At 43.8% G+C, this 18,070-nt stretch overlaps 1 protein-coding gene across 1 annotated transcript in view; it reads right to left on the bottom strand.

The window, feature by feature from the left end:
- Nucleotides 1-12,317, bottom strand: part of SOWAHA (sosondowah ankyrin repeat domain family member A) — a 15,681-nt gene extending 3,364 nt beyond the window's left edge. The window contains exon 1 of the mRNA XM_011951115.1: nucleotides 12,274-12,317. Within this exon, the coding sequence (XP_011806505.1) occupies nucleotides 12,274-12,317 (44 nt within the window). The remainder of the gene's footprint in view (nucleotides 1-12,273) is intronic.
- Between the last annotated feature and the right edge of the window lie 5,753 nt (nucleotides 12,318-18,070).

The raw sequence follows: 18,070 nt of genomic DNA, 5'->3' as shown, positions 1-18,070 counted from the left end.
CCGGGGGCTTCGGGGAGCGCCCACCCCCAGCGCCCCGCCGGGCCCTGGCCTTTGGGGTAGGTTTCTGCCTTTGTGTTCTGTCCAATGGACGCCGGGTTCCATCCCCCGTGCCGCGCTCGCCTTACAGGTGACAGCTGCCCCCGCGATGCAGAGGGAACTGGAGCAGAAATTCCCGCCGCCCCCCTCCCGCCCCGGAATTAAAGGCGCAGCGCTCCAGCTCCGGTCCCGGTTGCTAGGTGGGTGTGTTCCCTAGGGACGCCGCGGGCCGCCAAGGGGGAATGGATTTTTATTCCTTTAATAAACATTTAACCACTGCAAAACACCGAGTGATGATTTCAGAGCAATCCTTTTTTTTGTTTGTTTGTTTGTTTGTTTTTTAAAGGTCGTCAATACCGCTCCAGTTTTTTTTTTTTTTTAATTGCGTTTCATGCAGGAAAACGGCTTCATGCGATTTACGGCAAAACCAATTCACTCTGTGCGACAATGCACGTTACTCTAGGTTTAGAGAGACGTTTTCAAAAGCAATTTTCTCATGGTAACATAATACATTTTCACGTAGGATTTGGGGTATAAAACCACAGGAAACAAAAACATAACAGGAAAACATAAAGAAGGAAAAAATATCACCTGAAATCACCATTAACATTTTGAAACATCCTTTCCCTCTCTCCCATATGTGCCTGTATATTTATGCTTTAAAATAAGGAAGCAATGAGAAGTCATGCTATGTTTTTTTGTTTGTTTGTTTTTGTTTTTTTGAGACGGAGTCTCGCTCTGTCGCCCAGGCTGGAGTGCAGTGGCTGGATCTCAGCTCACTGCAAGCTCCGCCTCCCGGGTTTACGCCATTCTCCTGCCTCAGCCTCCCGAGTAGCTGGGACTACAGGCGCCCGCCACCTCACCCGGCTAGTTTTTTGTATTTTTTAGTAGAGATGGGGTTTCACGGTGTTAGCCAGGATGGTCTCGATCTCCTGACCTCGTGATCCGCCCGTCTCGGCCTCCCAAAGTGCTGGGATTACAGGCTTGAGCCACCGCGCCCGGCCCATGCTATGTTTTTAAACCTTCATTTGTTCCTCAGATAGGTATTGAGCACGTAGTTTGTGCCAGGACTTTTTTTTTTTTTTTTTTTTTTCTAAGATGCATCAGTTAGCAAGACAGATTTAAACACCCGTGACCTAGTGGGGCTCATATGTTGGAGGAGAACAGAAGCATAAGGTGAATTCGAAAACTATATGATATGCTAAATAAATGCTATGAAAAAAGCACAGCGGGGTAAAATGGATGAGAGGCAGGTTGCAATTTTGGTCTGGGCAGTCAGGATAGTACTCATTGTGAAAGTGACATTTAAGCAAAGACTTGAAGGAGATCAGGGAGTTCTGTAGATGGGGAAGAGGTTTCTAGTTGAGGGAACTGCCTGGCAGAGGTAGAATCCATTCCTTAATTAAAAATGCAAGCCGGGCGTGATGGCTCACACCTCTAATCCCAGCACTTTTGTAGGCTGAGGTGGGCGGATGACCTGAGGTCAGGAGTTCGAGACCAGCGTGGCCATCATGGTGAACTCCGTCTCTACTTAAATATACAAAAATTAGCCGGTCGTGATGGCGGGCGCCTGTAATCCCAGCTACTCCGGAGGCTGAGGCAGGTGAATCGCTTGAACCCGGGAGGTGGAGTTTGCAATGAGCTGAGATCGCTCTACTGCACTCCAGCCTGGGTGACAGAGCGAACCCTGTCTCATAAATAAATAAATAACAAATAAATGCAGTACTACAAATATATATAACCAGAAGCAGCATATTGTAGTAGCTAAGAAAACAAGACTCTGGAGTCAACATTCCACACTTGGATTCTGGCTCTACCTTGGGCACATGCTTTGACTTCTCTGTGCCTCAGCTTCCTTGTCTGTAAAGGAATGATGAAAATGGTACTTACCTGCTCAGGTGGTTGAGAGGATTAAGTGAGAAACTTAACACGAAAGACTTAGCATAATGCTTGGCTTACAGTAATAATTCGAATGATTAGCAGTAATATAGTCACTACTATTAGTATTACTGAAAAGGAAAAGAGAAGACTAAAATGTAAAGGATCCCCTTTCCCCAATCCAGTCCCCAGGGTCAATTTCTGAGTTCAGCCCTATCCCCAAGATGCAAACGATTTAAACATGTCCCCTTCACTTTATATTGTGAGCATTCCTCCCAATGACAATAGCTAGTCTTCAAAAACATACAACTTTTAATGATAGCATCAAATAAATGTAGTATTATACTTTGTTTTCTTATTCTTCATTGTTCATATTGTTTCTAGTTTTTAATTCTTATAAATGATGCTGTTGATATACAAGACTTTGTGCACCTTTCTGGGTAATTCCTTAGGATAGCCTCCTAGGAGTAGAATTAGTAGGGCACACACCTTCACGCCCAACACCATCACACCCAGCTAATTTTTAATTTTTATTTTGCCCAAGTTTGTCTCAAACTCCTGGCCTCAAGTGAGCCTTCCACCTCAGCCTCCAAAGATTACAGGTGTGAGCCACTCCCTCTAGCCTTGCCCCCCACCCTTTTTCTTTTTTCTCTTTTGAGATGGAGTTTCACTTTTGTTGCCCAGGCTGGAGTGCAGTGGCGCAATCTCAGCTCACCGCAACCTCCGCCTCCCAGGTTCAAGCGATTCTCCCGCCTCAGCCTCCCAAGTAACTGGGATTACAGACATGTGCCACCACGCCCGGCTAATTTTTATTTTTAGTAGAGATGGAGTTTTGCCATGTTGACCAGGCTGGTATCGAACTCCTGACCTCATGTGATCCGCCCACCTTGGCCTCCCAAGATGCTGGGATTACAGGCGTGAGCCACTGTGCCTGGCCTACCTTACCCATTCTTTAAACCCACCTCAAGGCCCACCCCTGTAAAGCCTTCTGCCTCAGGTGTATCATGCTCTGCATTCCTCAATAATTTATTTCAGCAAATTTCTATTGGATATCTTTGGGTGCAAGGCTGTAAGCCAGATACTCTGGGAAGAAGACACAACCTCCCTTTGAAGCGCTTACTGCTTAGTGGAGAAGAGAAAAACATTAAATACAACTAATTATGTGACATAGCCAAATGAAATGAATGCTCCAGGTACTTACCAGAGCAAGTGGGGGGCTGGGGGTGAAGGGGTGGGGAAGGATGGGGAAGAGGGAGGCCTGGGGCATCTCCAAGAGGCAGGCTATAAGAACAGGATAGGTGAAAGCTTGAAAGTGAGATTGTGGGCTGGGCGCGGTGGCTCATGCCAGTAATCCCAGCACTTTGGGAGGCCGAAGTGGTTGGATCATGAGGTCAGGAGATTGAGACTATCCTGGCTAACACGGTGAAACCCCGTCTCTATTAAAAATACAAAAAAATTAGCCAGGCGTGGTGGCGGGCACCTGTAGGCCTAGCTACTTGGGAGGCTGAGGCAGGAGAATGGTGTGAACCCAGGAGGCGGAGCTTGCAGTGAGCCAAGATAGTGCCACTGCACTCTAGACTGGGCAACAAAAAAGAAAGTGGGACTGTGAAGGCTGAATTCTGGGTAAAGAGTGTCCAGTGTGTTTGAAGTTGAGGGTGTGTGCCAGGGATATAGAAAAATACAGTGTTGGAAAAGTAATCTGGGGTGATGGGTGAAGGGCCTTAAATTGTAGTTTGGACTTTACCCTGTTTGCAGTAGAATGTCATTGAGAGCTTGCTTTCTTCTTTTTAAAAAGTGGCTTTATTTTCTGATTATAAAATTAATAATAATGTTTTTTCCAATTCTCAATAGTTTCTAAAATATAAAAAGAATATATTATATGTTAGAGAACCACTTGATATTTTTTAGTTTATGCTGTGAGGAGTTTTTCTCTGTACATCCATAGATATGTACACAATCATCTACACCATTTGGTACTCATGGGATTAGACTGCATGTTGCTAATAACCCACGTTGCTGTAGTCAAGGCTCTTGTGGTGAATGGGCAGAAGAGGGGACCCTGGAGAGGTAGTGGCAGGGTCCTGTGGAAGACGGTAGGGCTTACCAAGCTCGGACAGTGGATGGGTGCCAAAGATACTTCAAAAACAGAACTTGCATTATATTGCCTTGTTTTCACTTTTAAAGTTGTATTCCCTTTGTTGTAATTTTCATTTCAATAGCTATTTTTTATATTTTATTTTCCTAGCTTTTTCTGGGCCAATTGTTGTGTTCCTTGAAAAGTTGTTTCCATGATCTCATAGGTGGTGAAGCCTCAACTTGGACTTTTGTTACCATCTCCTGTCTCCAAGAAGAGAGATGAGGGAGAGCACTCCTCTGTTAAAGATCACTATTGATTTATGTGGTTCAAACTAATTTTAACTATGATTGTAACCCCCCAACGGATTTACCTTGCCCACTGCCTAGACAGAGCCGATTTATCAAGACAGGGGAATTGCAATGGAGAAACAGTAATTCACACAGAGCTAGAGTTATGCAAGAAGACCAGAGTTTTTTTATTACTCAAATCAGTCCCCCTGAGAATTTAGGGACTGGAGTTTTTAAGGATAATTTGGTGGGTAGGGGGCCAGTGAATTGGGAGTTCTGGTTGGTCAGGTCAGAGATGAAATCACAGGGAGTTGAACCTGTCCTCTTGCACTGAGTCAGTTCCTGGGTAGGGGCTATAAGACCAGATGAACCAGTTTACCAGTCTGGGTGGTGCCAGCTGATCCATCAAGTTCAGGGTCTGCAAAATATGTCAAGAACTGATCTTAGGCTTCACAATAGTGACGTTATCCCCAGGGGCGATTTGGGGCGGTTTAGAATCTTGCAGCCTCCAGCTGCATGACTTCTCAACCATAATTTCTAATCTTTTGGCTAATTTGTTAGTTCTACAAAGGCAGTCTAGTTCATTTTGAGAAAGGGCTGCTACCGTCTTTGTTTCAAACTATAAATTATAAACTAAGTTTCTCCCAAAGTTAGTTTGGCCTATGCTCAGGAATGAACAAGGACAACTTGGAGGTTGGAAGCAAGATGGAGTTAGTAAGGTCAGATGTCTTTCACTGTCTCAGTTATAATTTTGCAATGGCGATTTCATGATTGCTAAGAATAGACAAGAATCAAATACTGATTGAACAGAAATTGCTAGTACAAGCAGTTTATTGACAGTGCTTAACAGGCTTCAGGCTCTGAGTTACATAAAGAAATTTGGCCAAGGTCACAGTTAATTGGCTGAGCTCAAACTGGAACCCCAGGCTACCTGCCTATGCTCATTTACTGTGCAAAGTTAGGTCACTGATTATTTAAAATTGATATTCTGAATGTTTAATAAATAAAGTAGGGAAAAGTTCCTCACAAATACCTGACTTAAACTTTTATTTATGCTTGCGCTTCTGAACATACTCTGCTTTAATATTTTAAGTGATAAGTTTATAGGTTGAGCAAACATTACAGTGAGGATGCCAATGACATCCAGTTCCCCAGGCTGTTTTTCAGTTTTGATGCCCTGTTGCCAGTGAGCCCAGAAAATCAATTCTTCCAGTGACCCAGGAGTTTGCCCACAACATTAGGAAAATCAAATATAAAATGTATATTTATAGCAAAGGTAAAATTCCATAATGTGTCTTGAACATGGAGAATGAAATAGGAAGGCTATTTGTTCTTATCTTGGTATCTTAAATATGAAGCAGATCAGGGTAGAGGCCCTCTGTAATTCTTAAAGCTACAATATTTAAATATAAAATAAAATAATTTCATAATCTCATACTATGTTACATTATATTTATATTAAATATATAATTACATTTATATTATTATTATTACTTTTGAGACAAAGTCTCGCTCTTGTCCCCCAGGCTGGAGTGTGATGGCACGATCTTGGCTCACTGCAACCTCTGCCTCCTTGGTTCAAGTGATTCTCTTGCCTCAGCCTCCCGAGTAGCTGGGATTACAGGTGCCTGCCGACTGTATTTTTGTATTTTTAGTAGAGACAGGGTTTCCACCATGTTGTTCAGGCTGGTCTCGAACTCCTGGCCTCAGGTGATCCGTCCACCTTGGCCTCCCAAAGTGCTGGGATTACAGGCATGGGCCATCACGCCTGGCCTTCTATTCTATTCTAGTCTATTCTATTCTATTCCTTATTCTAATCCACACTACCCTCTGAACCCCATGCCTAGGCTCCACCAAGAGCTGTAGCCGATGCTTAATGTTTGTGAATGTCTTCTCCCCTACCATGGCAATGCAAATCGGCTCCTTCCATTGGGTTTATCCATCGCAGCCTGCCACCTCTGCCCCCTGGTGTCTCAGCAATACATCATCATCTGTAAAGAAGAGTTCCTCCGGCCCTAGGAGGCAGGAGCTCCAGGGACTTGAGGGGGATGGGCTGCCCAGCAGTGGCTGTAAAGGGACTTTGCCCAGATATCAAGCTTTTGCGGTCACAACTTCCTGAACAAATCGTGCTTTGTTCTTGCTTCCAGTCCAGGGGAAGCAAGAGTGGCCTCTCTCATTCTTGCAGCTCGTTAAGCCCACTTCTTTCTAAGGTCAAAATAACTTTATTTCTAAATCTGAGTAAAAGTGTCAGCTCACATGTTTCTACCGTAGACTGAGTTTTTGGCTCTGCGGTTCATTTTCAGGCTGCTGCTTCTCTGATTGCTCAGACTATTCCTTGGTTGCTAAGTAGGGAGCCACAGGCCTGGTCCACAGAGACTTGGAAAGCTGTGTCCTGGCTTCATGAATCTCCAGCAGTTGGTGCCCTTTGCTACCCGTCTTTAGTCACCCGTTCAGTCCCTTGCATTCTCAGGTATGACGTGTTTTTTGTTTGTTTGTGGTTTTTTTGAGACGGAGTCTTGCTCTGTTCCCAGGGTGGAATGCAGTGGCACAATCTAGGCTCACTGCAACCTCTGCCTCCTGGGTTCGAGCGATTCTCCTGCCTCAGCCTCCAAGTAGTTAGGACTACAGGCACGTACCACCGTGCTGGGCTAATTTTTTGTATTTTAGTAGAGATGGGATTTCACCATGTTGGCCAGTATGGTCTTGAACTCCTGACCTCATGATCCGTCTGCCTCGGCCTCCCAAAGTGCTCAGGTTATAGGCATAAGCCACTGTGCCTGGCCTGAGTTTTTATTTAAATGAGTCTACCTGCCCCCCTACCCCTGGGACATTTGGGGGGTCAGTTTTTCTTTTTCTTTTTTTTTCTTTTAATGGGCAACACTTCATCCCATAAAATAGAATACATGTTCCCTGGGGTCAGCTTCTCTTTCATGTGGGACAGTGTCTGAATGAGGAAGGGCCTAATCTGAGAGGCCTGCAAAATGTTGGTCTTTTATTGTTGTTGTTGTTATTGTTTGAGACAGAGTCTTGCTATGTTGCCTGGGCTTGTCTGGAACTGCTGGGCTGAAGTGATCCTCCTGCCTCAGCCTTCTAAGTTGCTGAGATGATAGGCACCTGTCAATGTGCCTGGCTCAAAGTGCTGTTTTTTTGTTTTTGTTTTTATACTTTAAGTTCTAGGGTACATGTGCACAACGTGCAGGTTTGTTACATGTGTCATGATGGTGTGCTGCACCCATTAACTCATCATTTACATTAGGTATTTCTACTAATCTAATGCTATCCCTCCTCCTGGTCCCCACCCTCCGACAGACCCTGGTATGTGATGTTCCCTGTGTCTAAGTGTTCTCATTGTTCAGTTCCCACCTGTGAGTGAGGACATGCGGTGTTTGGTTTTCTGTCCTTGTGATAGTTTGCTCAGAATGATGGTTTCCAGCTGCATCCATGTCCCTGTCAAGGACATGAACTCATCCTTTTTTATGGCTGCATAGTATTCCATGGTGTATATGTGCCACATTTTCTTAATTCAGTCTATCATTGATGGACATTTGAGTTGGTTCCTAGTCTTTGCTATTGTGAATAGTGCCACAATAAACATACACGTGCATGTGTCTTTATAGTACCATGATTTATAATCCTTTGGGTATATACTCATTAATGGGATCTGGGTCAAATGGTATTTCTAGCTCTAGATTCTTGAGGAATTGCCACACTGTCTTCCACAATGGTTGAACTAGTTTACAGTCCCACCAACAGTGTAAAAGTGTTCCTGTTTCTCCACATCCTCTCCAGCATCTGTTGTTTCCTGACTTTTTAATGATTGCCATTCTATCTGACGTGAGTTGGTATCTCATTGTGGTTTTGATTTGCATTTCTCTGATGACCAGTGATGATGAGCATTTTTTCATGTGTCTGTTGGGTGCATAAATGTCTTCTTTTGAGAAGTGTCTGTTCATATCCTTTGCTCACTTTTTGATGGGGTTGTTTGTTTTTTTTCTTATAAATTTGTTTAAGTTCTTTGTAGATTCTGGATATTAGCCCTTTGTCAGATGAGTAGATTGCAAAAATTTTCCCCATTCTGTAGGTTGCCTGTTCATTCTGATGGTAGTTTCTTTTGCTGCGCAGAAGGTCTTTTGTTAAATTAGATCCCATTTGTCTATTTTGGCTTTTGTTGCCATAGCTTTTGGTGTTTTAGTCATGAAGTCCTTGCCCATGCCTATGACCTGAATGGTATTGCCTAGGTTTTCTTCTAGGGTTTTTATGGTTTTAGGTCTAACATTTAAGTCTTTAATCCATCTTGAATTAATTTTTGTGTAAGGTGTAAGGAATGGATCCAGTTTCAGCTTTCTAGATATGGCTAGCCAGTTTTTCCAGCATCATTTATTAAATAGGGAATCCTTTCCCCATTTCTTGTTTTTGTCAGGTTTATCAAAGATCAGATGGTTGTAGATGTGTGGTGTTACTTCTGAGGCCTCTGTTCTGTTTCACTGGTCTATATGTCTGTTTTGGTACCAGTACCATGCTGTTTTGGTTACTGTAGCCTTGCAGTGTAGTTTGAAGTCAGGTAGCATGATGCCTCCAGCTTTGTTCTTTTTGCTTAGGATTGTCTTGGCAATGTGGGCTCTTTTTTGGTTCCATATGAACTTTAAAGTCGTTTTTTCCAATTCTGTGAAGAAAGTCATTGGTAGCTTGATGGGGATGGCATTGAATCTATAAATTGCATTGGGCAGTATGGCCATTTTCACGATATTGATTCTTCCTATCCATGAACATGGAATGTTCTTCCATTTGTTTGTGTCCTCCTTTATTTCGTTGAGCAGTGGTTTGTAGTTCTCCTTGAAGAGGTCCTTACATCCCTTGTAAGTTGGATTCCCAGGTATTTTATTCTCTTTGTAACAATTGTGAATGGGAGTTCACTCATGATTTGGCTCTCTGTTTGTCTATTACTGGTGTATAGGAATGCTGGTGATTTTTGCATATTGATTTTGTATTCTGAGACCTTTTCTGAAGTTGCTTATCAGCTTAGGGAGATTTTGGGCTGAGGTGATGGGGTTTTCTAAATACACAATCATGTCATCTGCAAACAGGGACAATTTGACTTCCTCTTTTCGTAATTGAATACCCTTTATTTCTTTCTCTTGCCTGATTGCCCTGGCCAGAACTTCCAACACTTTGTTGAATTGGAGTGGCTAGAGAGGGCATCCCTGTCTTTTGCCAGTTTTCAAAGCGAATGCTTCCAGTTTTTGCCCATTCAGTATGATATTGGCTGTGGGTTTTTCATAAATAGCTCTTATTATTTTGAGATATGTTCCATCAATACCTAGTTTATTGAGAGTTTTTAGCATGAAGGGCTGTTGAATTTGTTGAAGGCCTTTTCTGCATCTGTTGAAATAATCATGTGGTTTTTGTCGTTGGTTCTGTTTATGTGATAGATTATGTTTATTGATTTGCGTATGTTGAACCAGCCTTGCATCCCAGGGATGAAGTCGACTTGATCGTGGTAGATAAGCTTTTTAATGTGCTCCTGGATTTTGTTTGCCAGTATTTTATTGAGGATTTTCACATTGATATTCATCAGGGATATTGATCTAAAATTCTCTTTTTTTGTTGTGTCTCTACCAGGCTTTGGTATCAGGATGATGCTGGGCCTCATAAAATGAGTTAGGGAGGATTCCTTCTTTTTCTATTGATTGGAATAGTTTCAGAAGGAATGGTACCAGCTCCTCTTTGTACCTCTGGTCCTCAGCAAGTGTAAAAGAACAGAAATCACAGCAAACTGTCTCTCAGACCACAGTGCAATCAAATTAGAACTCAGGATTAAGAAACTCACTCAAAACCACACAACTACATGGAAACTGAACAACCTTCTCCCGAATGACTACTGGATAAATAACGAAATGAAGGCAGAAATAAAGAGGTTCTTTGAAACCAATGAGAACAAAGACACAATGTACCAGAATCTCTGGGACATATTTAAAGCAGTGTATATAGGGAAATTTATAGCACTAAATGCCCACAAGAGAAAGCAGGAAAGATCTAAAATCGACACCCTAACATCACAATTAGAAGAACTAGAGAAGCAAGAGCAAACAAATTCGAAAGCTAGCAGAAGGCAAGAAACAACTAAGATCAGAGCAGAACTGAAGAAGATAGAGACATGAAAAACCCTTCAAAAAAATCAATGAATCCAGGAGCTGGTTTTTTGAAAAAATCAAGAAAATTGATAGACTGCTAGCAAGACTAATAAAGAAGAAAAGACAGAAGAATCAAATAGATGCAGTAAAAAATGATAAAAGGCATATCACCACCGATCCCATAGAAATCAAAGTGCTGTTCTAACCATTTCTTTAGTTATGAAATGGAGTCCCTGCTTGGTCAAGGTGGATGAATCAGCAACTCAGAGGTCAGACTTCTATTCCATGCAGTTTCCCATTGTATTAGTCTGTTGTCACTCTGCTGATAAACACATGCCCAAGACTGGATAATTTATAAAGAAAAAGAGGTTTAGTGGACTCACAGTTCCACGTGGTTAGGAGGCCTCACAATCATGGTGGAAGGTAAAAGGCGTGTCTCACCTGGAGACAGGCAAGAGGAAACTTGTGCAAGGAAACACCCCTTTATAAAACTATCAGATCTCGTGAAACTAATTCACAATCATGAAAACAGCACAGGAAAGACCCATCCCCATGATTGAATTACCTCCCACGGGGTCCCTGCCATGACATGTGGGAATTTTGGGAGCTAAAATTTAAGAAGAGATTTGGGTGGGGACACAGCCAAACCATATCACCCACGCAGATGGGCTTGGAGATTACAGCACCAAATGTCTGGGAATGTGAAATCCACCAACAACATTCCTCACTGAAACAACCTTGTCCTGGCTTTAGAGATGACAGGTAGAAATAACGCAATTATCCCCTCAACTCTCGTTGTACTAGTGCACCATGTTTGCTTGTTTTTAGAGATGGAATCTTACTATGTTGCCCAGGCTCGGTTTGGAACTCCTGGACTCAAGTGATCCTCTGGCCTCAACCTCTCAAGCAGCTGGCACTACAGGCATGTGTCACCGCACCAGGCTGAGTATACCATGCTTAATTTGCCCTCTATTTAGCAACTTGGTTAAAGGTAGGAAAAAATCATTAAACATCAGCTTATCAGGTTTCCTGTTCAATGATTCTAAGAGCTAATTCACAGAGAGCTTAAAATAATTTGAAGTAAGCTGTAGTAAAAGACTGAATGTCACGTGTTGATTGAGAATCTCCTTTCTAGAGGGGAGGTGTTTCAGGGAGGAGTCAAGCTAGGTCTGTGTGGTGGAGGCAGCAGGACGTGAGGTGGGCAGCAGGATGGGTAGGCAGCCAGAAGGTCTAGAGATTCTCAGAAGATCTGCTTGCTTGCCATTTTGAGACCATCAGCTATGTAAATATTGGAGAGTTTTATTTACAGCCTTCGGAGGAATAATTTGTGACACTGAACAATGAGCAAGAAACAGGAAGGTGAACTCTACCTTTGAGGGTGTGTGGTCTGGGGAAGAAGTCATTGATAGTACTGATTTTACTTACCTAACTAAGCGTCAATGAAATATTGGCAATGCTAAATGAAAACAGGAATGATTACAGGTCTCTTTTCAGCTACGTATTCCCCAGGTGGCCCAAGTTCCAAGGAGTAAGATTCTGTGTCCTCATCAGTTGGGGTATAGCTCTAAATATTTGATAAATATTTATAATGATTAAATGGCAACAATTTGTCATGTAGTAGTGACTGTGGTCACTTTGAGTTTTTTTTTTTTTTTCAGAATGGGGTCCCAGGTTACTGTCTATATACCTTATGTTCTATAACTATTGATAATGATAAAACAGTAACAATTCATCACATGGCAGATATTCTCATCATATCAGAGGGCAGCTAGGCACACCACTATAACCATTATGCCACCAACACCATTCTCATCACTTGGATTTTTCCTTTTCAAAATGGAACCAAAGGTTACTGTCTACATACCTGACTCTCATCCTGGGGTGACAGTCAGTGAACACCTTGGACATGTTACAGTAGGTTGAAGTGGTTTGAGTCTCATGATTTCAGGAGCTAGAAGCGGGGCCGTGGAGACAGATGTTTTTCTGGAACTTTTCAGAATGTAAACTCCTGGTTACCTGTTACCTTCCCAGATGTTGGTGAATGGAAGTGAGCATAGCACAGTTAGCAGCACAAACACGTCCACTACTAACCTTTAGGCAGGGAAGGATCCTCCCCTAGAGCGCTCAGAGGGAGTGGGACCCTGCTGACACCTTGACTGGGGACCTCTGGTCTCCATAACTGTAACAGAGTAAGTTGCTGTTGTTTTAAGCCACTCGGTTTGCAGGAATTTATTATGGTAGCTACAGGACTTCAGTTCCAGATAAAAATGACTGCAGCAAGAGCAAGGAACAGCAACAACAGCAAAACACAGATTACGCTGGGGGCACCCAGCAGGAGGAAAGCTTCTGCTTCCCCCAGAATAAGTTTCTGTCTCTAAAACAGAAACTCTTGAGCGTTTGTTTCTTAGTGGTAAGAGGCTAGAGGCTGAGGCTTGGTTATTTATGCATGGCACTGTGTTTCTTCCTCTCTTCTTCCTTCTCCAATCTTTGTCTTCATTAGCGATGATGATAGAATTTCCTGGGCAAAATAATCCTCTATTTTTTAACTGGAAAATTTTGGCAAAATGTCACAATGTTCTAGTGTCCTAAAAGCTCAACATGCTGGGGCTTAGGAACTTTCCAGGGGAGAGACAATAAGACCACAGTCTGCACAGAGCCTTCTGTGTGGCTGTGACAGCGAGGACAAAAACAATCACATTAATGTTGTTCATTAGGATGGGGCTTTTTTGCTGCTGCTTTTTCGTGGTAGTTTTTCACTATTCAGTCTAAATTTGTAAAGACCATTGTTTGTTTCCATTAAGAGAAACTGTTTATGTCTCAAAGTTAACCCATCTTAGGTACTATTTGTCATTTTCCATTCAGAAGATGTAGTGAGTTAGATGGTAGCCCCCTAAAGATATGTCTATGTCTTAGAACCTGTTAATGTGACCTTATTTGGAGAAAGGATCTTTGTAGATGTAATTAAATTAAGGATCTCGAGATAAGAACATTCTAGATATCCAGGCGGGCCCTAAATCCAATGACAAGTGTCTTATAAGAGACAGAAGAGGAGGGCCAGGCACGGTGGCTCACACTTGTAATCCTAGTACTTTGGGAGACTGAGGCAGGCAGACTATTTGAGGTCAGGAGTTGGAGACCAGTCTGGCCCACATGGTGGAACCCCATCTCTACTAAAAATACAATAATTAGCCAGGTGGTAGTGGTGCACGCCTGTAATCTCAGCTACTCAGGAGGCTAAGGCAGGAGAATTGCTTGAGCCTGGGAGGTGGAGGTTGCCATGAGCTGAGATTGTACCACTGCACTCCAGTCTGGGTGACAGAATGAGACCCTGTCTCAAAACAAAAACAAAAATAAAAACAAAACAAAAAAACAAAAAGAGAAAGAGAAGACACAGTGGGAGAAATGGAGAAGGCTAAATGAAGATGGAGGCAGAGATGGGAGCGATGCTGCCAAGAAAGCCCAGGAACATCTGCAGCCACCTAAAGCCGGAAGAATTGAGGAAGGATTCTCCCCTAGAGCCTTTCGAGGGACCGAGACCCTGCTGATACCTTGACCTCCTGGCCCTAGAACTGTGAGAGAATAATTTTCTGTTGTATTAAGTTATCCAGTTTGCAGTATTTTGTTATGGCAGCTACAGAAAACAAATACCGAAGGTTAGAAGGAAATGGTGGGTTTACTCAAATCTTGTTGGAATGGAAGATTCTATCCTGAAATATGAGTGGCATTCCTCAGGCCTTTGAACTCAGATGACCCGAGGCTGTGAGGAGATCTGGCCCGGGCATGTCTCAACTAAAGCTATGACTTTGGCTGCAATTTGGAGAGTCTTAATGTGTGGATCACATTTTAGGAGCAAAACTTCCCTACAGCATAAAGGTGTTCAGACTCCGAGGAAGGCTCCTCATTCTACATGGTATTTTATGTGATAAGACAGGCCAGCAGTCATCTTTTTTTTTTTTTTTTGAGACAGAGTTTAACTTTTGTTGCCCAGGCTGGAGTGCAATGGCATGATCTGGGTTCACTGCAGCCTCCGCCTCCCGGGTTTAAGCGATTCTCCCGGCTCAGCCTCCTGAGTTGCTGGGACTACAGGTGCCTGCCACCACGCCCGGCTAACTTTTTGTGTTTTTAGCAGAGATGGGGTTTCACCATAGTGGTCAGGCTGGTCTCGAACTCCTGACCTCAGGTGATCCACCCACCTCAGCCTCCCAGAGTTCTGGGGTTACAGGCGTGAGCTATCACACCCAGCCCAGCAGTTGCTTTTTACAGCCCTTGGGAGGGGTGTTTCTTGTTAGTTCCTTTGAAAAACTCCTGGTCCCTGCCTCCTCCTCCACCCATGCACTTTCTGGCACCCCACCACCACCCTGCACGGCCTGCATCGTTCTGGAATCATCTTCCATGTGGTATTCCAGGTAGCTATCACCAAGCTGATAGAGCTGACAAACAAGATGAAACACCTTAGTACTTCCAGTTCAGAACTCAAAATATAAAGGATAATAGGTGGCAGCTCTTGTCTTCTGTGAACCCATATCCTGGTGGAGAAGATACATATATAAACAGAGATCTGTGGGAAGATGTGCTCATGGAGAGACAGTGGGGTTGGTGGGGGTGCAGTGGCTCACTCCTGTAATCCTGGCACTTTGGGAAGCTGAGGCAGGTAGATCACTTGAGGACAAGAGTTCGAGACCAGCCTGGCCAACATGGTGAAACCTTGTCTCTATTAAAAATACAACACTTAGCTGGGCGTAGTGGTATGCACCCGTAATCCCAGCTACTTGGGAGACTGAGGCAAGAGAATCACTTGAACCTGGGAGGCGGAGGTTGCAGTGAGCCGAGATCGTACCACTGTACTCCAGCCTGGGTGACAGAGCAAGACACTGTCTCAAAAAAAAAAAAAGAAAAGGATAGATGGGGGATCTTTTAGCTGTCTGGGACACCCAGAGGATGAGCACTTTTCCTTGGGAGAGTGTGAAAGCATTTTGAGAAGATATGACCTTGAAGCTGAGACCAGGAGCTCTGCAAGCTGAAATGGGGGAGGAAATCATTCCTGCCAGAGGAGCATAAGCAAAGGCATATAGTGTGTTTGTGGAACAGCGAGAAGTACAGGGTAACAGACCAGGGATGAGGATGAGGGGTGAGTGAGTGCAAAAATAGGTTGAAGAGGGTGGTTGGTGCCAGACCATTAAGGGCCTTACACATCCTTGATAACTCAAGCTGAACATGTCCCAGCTGAACTGGTTATCTTCTTCCCTAACCCTCCTTCCCCTCCCCCAGGGTTCTCCAGCTCAAAAAAGTCACCATCACCCACCCAATCTGGGTCTGGCAGAGACCTGGGCATCCGTTGTGATTCTTCTTCCCCCTCTTTAGTACCTCCTGAATCCCTCCTGCTCTCTCCATTCTTATGCCAGACCATCATCACCTCAGCCTGGACATCTGCTGCAGTCCTCCTTCCCATCTCCCCATTGTACCCAATCTCCTTGCTCCCAGTCTGGCTTGCCTCCACACTTTGTTTTCTACTTACAGCCAGAGCATTCCATTTAGAAAACAGATTTAACCATATCACTTGGCTGTCTGTGTAAAACTCCGTAAGCTACTTTCAATGGCTCACAAAGCCCTCTATGATATAGCTTCTGATCAAAACAATGCATGCACAGAGGAGCTTGGAATGGAAAGTGGTAGTGTCCTGACACTAGGATCCCCACTGCTAGCCTTCCTCCCATAGGACTTCTTTTGGCCAGTTCTGGGTTTTAGTACTCCTGGTGATGATCTCCATATCCCCTAATAGTATACTTATGTACTTATACTGATGTTTGTTGATTTATCAACCTTGGACAACCTACTCTAACAAGTAAGGGTTTTTTTTTTTTTTTTTTTTTGGGTAAGGGTCTCCCTCTGTCATCCAGGCTGGAGTGCAGTGGTGCAATCTAGGCTCGCTGCAACTTCAAACTCCTGGGCTCAAGTGCTTCTTCCCTGCCTCAGCCTCCCAAGTAGCTGGTAGAGGTGCACATGATGACGGCTGGCTAATTTTTAAAATTTTTTTAGAGCTGCTTTCTTGCTATGTTGTCCAGGCTGCTCTTGTCTGGCCTCAAGTGACCTTCCCACTTTTGGCTTCCCAAAATGTTGGGATTACAGGCATGAGCCATCATGCTTGGCTTTGTCTCTCCAGAGGATTCCTGGTTCCTCCTCAGGTCTCTTCTCAAATTTCAAAAAATATACTTAAACCTCAATGTCTGTCTTCATCAGTGTTGAACTTTTGACTTGCCACTTAGTAAGATGGAAACTTTAGATCTCCTACCCTCCCATCCACCTTCTGTGACCCAACCGTTCCTTGACTATATCTTGGCATACATCATGGAGTTTGATAACATTTACACTTCGTTTAGCTATGGTAAAATCCTCTGTAAGTTCTTCCTAAGTTGATTCTAAAAGAAAAAAAGTCAACTTTGTAATAACCATGAAAAATGGTGTTGGCTGGGTGTGGTGGCTCACGCCTGTAATCCCAGCACTTTGGGAGGCTAAGGCAGGTGGATCACTTGAGGTCAAGAGTTCCAGACCAGCCTGGCCACCACGGTGAAACCCCTTCTCTACTAAAAATACAAAAATTAGCAGGGGATGGCGGTGCACGCCTGCAGTCCCAGCTACTTGGGAGGCTGAGGCAGGAGAATCACTTGGACCCGGGAGACTGAGGTTGCAGTGAGCTGAGATCGCGCCACTGCACTCCAGCCTGGGCAACGGAGCAAGACTCTAACCTAAAAAAAAAAAAAAAAAAAAAGAAAAGAAACGAAAACTGGTGTTTACTGCAGCCACCTCTGTGATGTGTTTCAGTTTGCTTCATGTTTGGGTTTGGCCTTTCTTGTCTATTTTGTTTTTCTGGGTGTGCAATTAATTGCCTTTCTTCTTTTTTGCATTCTATAAACTTACCAGGCCATCAGTTGTACTATTTATTCTATTGAATGCTCTGCCCCAACTCCTCACCTCTCTCCAAGAGCTTTGGAGACAGTCTAGGCTGGCTGCTCTCTTGACTTGCTGCACAGCTCTCAACTCTCCTCCTGGGATTTCCTATAACTGCTCTCCTGGGTTGGATGCACTGTTTCTGAATGATGTGTCTTTTTCTTTTTCTTTGGTAACTTTAAAGCATGCTATCAAGTAACTTCCTAAGAAAAGGTCCTTATGGAATATATTTTTTTAAACCTTTTTTGTTACAGAAAACTTCAGGCCAGGCACATCCCAGCACTTTGAGAGGCCAAGGCAGGAGGATCTCTTGAGCCCAGGAGTTTTTTTTTTATTTTTTAGACGGAGTTTTGCTCTTGTTGCCCAGGCTGGAGTGCAATGGCGCGATCTTGGCTCACTGCAACCTCTGCCTCCCACGTTCAACCAATTCTCCCACCTCAGCCTCCCCGGTAGCTGGGATTACAGGCATGCATCAACACATCTGACTAATTTTGTATTTTTAGTAGAGATGGGGTTTCCCCATGTTGGTCAGGCTGGTCTTGAGCTCCCGACCTCAAGTGATCTGCCCGCCTCAGCCTCCCAAAGTGCTGGGATTACAGGTGTGAGCCACCGCACCTGGCCGAGCCCAGGAGTTTGAGACCAGCCTGGGCAACATAGTGAGACCTCATCTTTACACATAATTAAAAAATTAGCTGGGCATGGTGGCACATACCTGT

Source organism: Colobus angolensis, unplaced genomic scaffold, assembly GCF_000951035.1.
Source record: "Colobus angolensis palliatus isolate OR3802 unplaced genomic scaffold, Cang.pa_1.0 Scaffold314, whole genome shotgun sequence".
NCBI lineage: Eukaryota > Metazoa > Chordata > Mammalia > Primates > Cercopithecidae > Colobus > Colobus angolensis.
The sequence above is the reverse complement of the archived record's forward strand: the minus strand, read 5'-3'. Positions and strand labels throughout refer to the sequence as shown.